Source organism: Limulus polyphemus, unplaced genomic scaffold (assembly GCF_000517525.1).
Source record: "Limulus polyphemus unplaced genomic scaffold, Limulus_polyphemus-2.1.2 Scaffold3263, whole genome shotgun sequence".
NCBI classification, from domain to species: domain Eukaryota; kingdom Metazoa; phylum Arthropoda; class Merostomata; order Xiphosura; family Limulidae; genus Limulus; species Limulus polyphemus.
Genome location: NW_013668873.1, coordinates 70,104 through 76,969, shown reverse-complemented (window position 1 = coordinate 76,969; position 6,866 = coordinate 70,104). Strand labels below are relative to the sequence as shown.

General features: G+C 35.4%; 1 protein-coding gene and 1 long non-coding RNA gene across 2 annotated transcripts in view; one reads left to right on the top strand and one right to left on the bottom strand.

Annotated features, from left to right (window-relative positions):
* The window catches only part of LOC106469014 (calponin homology domain-containing protein DDB_G0272472-like), a 40,005-nt gene that overhangs the window by 13,454 nt on the left and 19,685 nt on the right, over positions 1-6,866 (bottom strand). Inside the window, exons 5-7 of the mRNA XM_013929465.2 lie at positions 4,137-4,192; positions 3,082-3,187; positions 1,780-1,952 (exon numbers count right to left, since the gene is read on the bottom strand). Coding sequence (XP_013784919.1) covers positions 1,780-1,952; positions 3,082-3,187; positions 4,137-4,192 — 335 coding nt within the window. The remainder of the gene's footprint in view (positions 1-1,779; positions 1,953-3,081; positions 3,188-4,136; positions 4,193-6,866) is intronic.
* LOC111088180 overlaps positions 1-6,866 on the top strand; it is an 11,027-nt gene that overhangs the window by 1,947 nt on the left and 2,214 nt on the right. The gene's annotated exons all lie outside the window — the stretch shown is intronic.

Below are 6,866 nucleotides of genomic sequence, written 5' to 3'. Positions count from 1 at the left end.
GCAGTGTGCTATTGCTAGTGGTAGGGCAAATAAGATTTTAGGTTGTATCTACAGAAATATTGAATACAAGTCTAAAGAGGTTATAATTTCATTGTACAGGTCACTGGTTAGGCAAAATTTGGAATATTGTGTTCAGTCTTAGGCTCCTTACCTTAGGAAAAACATTGAATTATTGGAAAGTGTTCAGAGAAGGGTTACTAGAATGGTGTCTGGGATGGAGGGGTTGTCATATGTGGAGAGGTTGAGTTGGGGGGGATCTGATTGAGGTGTTTAAGGTTGTAAAGGGAATTGATAGTGTTGATGTATCATCTTTTTTATATTTAACAGTGAAAATAGTAGGACTAGGAGGACTCAAGTATAAATTTTGGCAAGGTAGGAGTCATCTTCAGCTAAGACAGTTTCATTTTTCTAACAGCTTGATAAGTATATGAATGATAAGGGCAGGCTTTAAGATTTTTTTAAAAATATACTTATCAATAGTTTTAGTTTAATTTAGAGGATGGAATAGCCAAGATGGACCAATAGGTTCCTGAACGTTATGTTATATCATACCAGATTAAAAATTAAATATAATCCTAATAACTTAAGTGTTTCCAGAAGGTGAATCAGCCTACCAACTTCAGGCGTGTTTTTTTTTTTTGGGGGGGGGGGTGATTATAAAAATCATTAATATACACAAGTGATGAAAATGTTGCATTGTCTAGTGAAGGAAAAACAACGACATAGAACACTGTAACAAACATTAGCCAATCAAATCAGCTAAGTTCTGGAAGTGTATCTTCACTAGAGGGCATTAATTTGAAGAAGTAAAAAAAAATATTATCATTACCGGGTAGGTGCTTGAATAAGTTAAGTCTCAGCCATCAGCTATTAGGGTGTTTTGGTAGACTCAATAACTATGATGTTACCTATTTCTAAAGTCCTGGTTTTAGTTATAACCAATTTCAGTTTTTAAAGAAAATAATACATACTGGAGAATGGAAGTCATTCTAAAAAAATAACTTACCAATAATATACGATTCGATTTTCAAAAATTAGATATCTTATTTATGCCATGTTGCTTATAAGACCTTCTTAAAAAAATGTTTAAAACAAAAAATGTTAGTAATATAAAAACACTTTTTTTTTTCAATAATATAGAAAATTTAGCCATAGAAATATTTCTTGACATGTTTCCTTGGAATTAGAAAAGTTGAAACAATTTCAGACGTACTTCCACAAAATCAGGATCCCCGTTCCAACCAAAATGCTCGCCCTTTCAACCATGAGGGTGTTATAATGTAACGGTCAATCCCACTATTTGTTGGTAAAAGAATAGCCCAAAAGTTGGTGGTAGGTGGTGATGACTAGCTGCCTTCCCTTTAGTCTTACACTGTTAACTTAGGAATGGCTAGTGCAGATAGCGCTAGTGTAGCTTTGCGCGAATTTAAAAAACAAACAAAATCAAGTTCTTAGTTGAAATAGCCGTACGGACAAAATGTCGTAAATAAATTATCTAATTTTATGAAGTGAAGTTGTATGTTATTATTATTATTATTGGCCTAAAACTGTACAGTTATTTAAGGATGTTTTTTTAAGTGTCGACCTCGTTTCTTAACACACACTTGATATTCTAAATTGGTTTGGTTGTTATTAAGCACAAAGCTACACAATGACCTATTCGTGCTCTGCCCACCACGGGTATTGAAATCCACTTTTTAGTGTCATAAGCCTGCAGACTTATCACTGAACAACTGGGGGGCCCTATTCTAGAAGTCAGATTCCAGGAAGAGATCATACCTGTAGTTTAGTGTTGGTGTCTTCCTGGAGACTGCTTTCCATCTGCTTCTTCTCTAGCTGGAGATCTTCACACTGCTTCTGTAGGTCTTGAAGCTGCTGCTTTAAGGAGTCTAGAGCTTTCTCGTGACTCTCTACAGCCTGTTGCATTTGGTTGGCAAAGTCCTTCTCCAGATCTATTAAGGAAATGATTACCGACAACATATATAACTAATGCTAACTGAAGGAATGATAACTGACAATATGTGTAACTGAAGCTAACTGAAGGAATGATTACTGACAACATATATAACTGATGCTAACTGAAGGAATGATTACCAACAACATATATAACTGATGCTAACTGAAGGAATGATTACTGACAACATATATATCTAATGCTAACTGAAGGAATGATTACTGACAACATATATATCTAATGCTAACTGAAGGAATGATTACTGACAACATATATGACTGATGTTAACTGAAGGAATGATTACTGACAACATGTGTAACTGAGGCTAACTGAAGGAATGATTACTGACAACATATATAACTGATGCTAACTGAAGGAATGATTACCAACAACATATATAACTGATGCTAACTGAAGGAATGATTACTGACAACATATATATCTAATGCTAACTGAAGGAATGATTACTGACAACATATATGACTGACCAGTCATATATGTTGTCAGTAATCATTACTGCAGTTAGCATGCTAATTGAAGGAATGATTACTGACAACATATATAACTGATGCTAATTGAAGGAATGATTACTGACAACATATATATCTAATGCTAACTGCAGTAATGATTACTGACAACATATATGACTGATGCTAACTGCAGTAATGATTACTGACAACATATATGACTGATGCTAATTGAAGGAATGTTTACTGACAACATATGTAACTGATGCTAACTGAACAAATGATAACTGACAACATGTATAACTCATGCTAACTGAACAAATGATAACTGACAAAATATATAACTCATGCTAACTGCAGTAATGATTACTGACAACATATATGACTGATGATAACTTTTGGCCTCAAAAGTCTCCATCCTGAATATAAATGTGTGCCAATGAATTAACATAATGACACATAAATTTATGCTAACGATGCTGATTTTTTTATATTTTTGGTTACTTATTAATATCCTTAAATGAAGAAAGTAGAATTTGGAAGTAAATTCAGCATCATGAGACGTAGTTTTAAAATATTTGATCCTGGAATTCACAAGAACAATGTTTCGCGAGTTTAATTAAACATAAGTGTTTGTGTTTGCATATTAACAAGGGTTACCTTCAATTAGACGATTGTGTTGTTCTTTTAAAGCTGCAACTGATAGACTGTTCCTGCTCTGGGCATCTTTAGCAGATTGAGCATGAATAGTTTTCAAGTCTTCAACCTTCAGGAAAATATGAAACGTCATTCATTAAAACTGCTATTGGATATTAAGTAATTTTTTAATTACAAATAATGTGTTGCTTGTATTTTCAAGCAATAGATGGCGCCACTAAAGTTTTTATGGTAATAGTAGTTTGAGACTAAGTTTATAATTTTAGATCACGATCCCTTTTATTAATAAGTCGACTTACTTGGAACTAAGACAGTAAAACTAAATAAATTCTTAAACATAAAATAAAATCGTGTCACAACTCGTAAATTCTCTTTCTTTTACGAAATTATTTTGCATCATTATTAGAATATGGTCTAACCAACAGCTTTTACACCATGATGACGCTTTAACCCGTCGAAAGCTCCTTCTGTCTATGTCTAAATGTTTCAAAGTAAAAAAGTAAGAGCGGGAGGATACGTTATTGTGGTCTTCAAGAAAATAACATTTTTTCTTTAGTTTGAACAATCAAATTATATGCCAAAAAAAATTCAAAATAATGAATTCAATTAAATAAATTAAAAACAGCTCATACAAAAATTACAATCTATCAAGCCTTCTTCATTAACTTATGCCTAAGGAATCGAGCCCACTTCATTAAATTAAGCCTAAAGAATCAAACCCATTTCATTAAATTAAGCTAAAAGAATCAAGCACGCTTTAATTAATTGAGCCTAAAAATCAAACACATGTCATGAAATTAAGCCTAAAGAATCAAGCACTTCATTAAAGTAATCCCAAAGACAGTCACTGTAACCTAATCAAGCCCACCTCATTAAGATATTAGTAAATTTAGATCCTGAGTAAGATTTTGGGATTAATGTTTCACAAACGTTTTTAGATTAACATCTGTAGTATTCGACCAGTGAAGTTACGAAAAATATTTTTTTAAAAAAGGTTGAGTATTTCTTTATGATTGCTTATGTGAAATTAGTAACTTTGAAACAAATATTAAACTCACCTCTTTGTCGTGTTCATCTTGTAATTTTCTAAGTTCTTCTTGATGATTAACGATTACTGAAATAAATAAGAGTTGTTGTTTTTCTGTTAACATATACTTTATTACAACCAAAATATAGTGACTTATAATACCCATCATTCCACTGGCTTTAAGATATTAGAATGAATATATCTCACTGTGCTTTTAAAGCTCACAAAATTTACAGCAACGAAAGCAGGGAAATCAGCTAGTCAACACCAACCACCGCCAGCTCTTTGGTTACTCTTTTACCGACTAATAGTGGGATTGACCGTCACTTTATATCGACCTAACAACTGAAAGGGCGAGCATATTCGGTGACGGGGATCCGAACCTCCAACCCGCAGATTGTGAGTCGAATACCCACATCATCAGGACATGCTAGGCCCTCAGCAGTAAAGTCTGATAAACTATAACGTTAAAAAAAAAGGTTTCGATACCAGCGGTGGGCAGAGTAGAGATAATCCATTGTATAGCTTTGTACTTAATAGCAAACAACAACAATAACTTTCATTAAAGGCGACGGAAACAATGAAATATTAGTAGCGCTACAATAACAAGTGTGTGGTTGTATTAATAAACTCAAATGCAGATATCCTCTGGATGAGTGGTTCTTAAAGTGTAGTCCGCAACTCACTAGTTAGTGGCCCGAGAGGGTCCTCCAGGTGGTCCGCCGGCTGTTTCAAAGTGCAAGTCACTGACGAGAGCAACGCCATGGCCGAGGCCATACGAGGGAACATAATAGGTGGTGTAGGACAGGTAGGTGGTGCGCGGGTCTTTTTCCCCTCAGAAGTGGTACTCCGACGAAAACAATTTGAGAACCAATGTCCCAGATAGACCAGCTAAATCAATAGGTTTCCACATCTTTATAGACATGAAGATAATCATCTTAGTGGAGGGATACAGGTATTGAACTTTTCAACATAAACGACACTTTATGCGCGAGCTTTAAGCGGTCAGGTCAGAGATCCCTAGGATTCAGATATAGTTTGTTTGTTTGCTATGAATTTCGCGCAAAGCTACACGAGGGCTATCTGCGCTAGCTGTCCCTAATATAGTAGAGTTACACTAGAGGGAAGGCAGCTAGTCACCACCACCGCCAACGGATGGGCTACTCTTTTACCAACGAATAGTGGGATTGATCGGAACATTATAACGCCCCCACGGCTGAAAGGGCGAGCATGTTTGGTGTGACGGGAAGTCGAACCCGCGACCCGCATATTGCGAGTCGAGCGCCCTCTAATCACCTGGCCATGTCGGGCCGTTAAGATATAGACGTCTTTAATTGTGAACGCCGCCACCAAAAAGGCTTTGTCCGGCTTTTTGAATCGAATGGAGTAACTAACTGTCACTTTCATAATGCGCCCACATCCGAAAAAGTGGAGCGTGTTCACTGGCATCACGTCTCGAAATTTGGACCGTTCGATGCGCAACCCAGCAAACTAACCACTAGGCCACGACCGGACCATTAAAGAAGGTAAAAAACAAGTTTGCCGAAACGTAGCTCCTGACTTAATCCGATCGAATGATATTCTTCGTTCAAAGTAAAGCTGTGAACTCAAAAAATACCTTTCTCGATAATTAACATTCACAGAATCAATCTGAATGAAGCAACTATGACTTTAAACATTTACGTAACAAGTAAGCCTTTAAAAAAAAGAAAACTGCACTCGTCGAGTATTGGGGGATTATGGGTAGCCCAGATGAATCGGATCGAAGATATTAAATACTCCATGCAATGTTATAAGCACACACTTGTTTAGAGAGCTCTGTTCGGGATTAAACTTTTTGGGATGCCTCCCCCCCCCCGTTTCAGTGTCTCAGTGTTAATTTCAAAAATGGTTAATAATTCTTATAACTATTATCACACTTAAGTTTTTTATGTACAGTACGAACCTCTTTGCCACAAACTAAAGCTGACACCAACAACTCTAGGTTATGATTGGCTAGTTCTCAAGGCTAACCCATATTGAACATACGATTTACGTGACGTCGACATCCGTGCTTATATGTTTCATTACACTCATTAAACATAACTCTTTATTCTCCTGAAACTCATTAAACATAACTCTGTATTCTCCTGAAACTCATTAAACATAACTCTGTATTCTCCTGAAACTCATTAAAAATAACTCTGTATTCTCCTGAAACTCATTAAACATAACTCTTTATTCTCCTAAAACTCATTAAACATAACTCTTTATTCTCCTGAAACTTATTGAACATAACCCTTTATTCTCCTGAAGAAGAACAGTGAACTATTCGAAAGCGCTCGAGTTTTGGGTCTCGTTTAAAAACTATCAGTGTGTAGCTTTGAGCTTAACAACGAGCAAAGGAACTTTCAATTCGACAAACTGTTATTTAGCATTGGAACCTTTTTTTGGCAATTCACGTATATATACGTGAATTGCTCAAACTATCGTAAACTATACTATAAAAACAAAGTTAACGGTTACAACTGTTATCCATCTAGTACCTAAATGTCCCTAACAGACATTAGATTTAAATATACTATAAAAACAAAGTTAACGGTTAGATCTGTTATGCATCTAGTGCCTAAATGTCCCTAACAGACATTAGATTTAAATATACTATAAAAACCAAGTTAACGGTTAGATCTATTATCCATCTAGTGCCTAAATGTCCCTAACAGACATTAGATTTAAATATACTATAAAAACCAAGTTAACGGTTAGATCTGTTATCCATCTA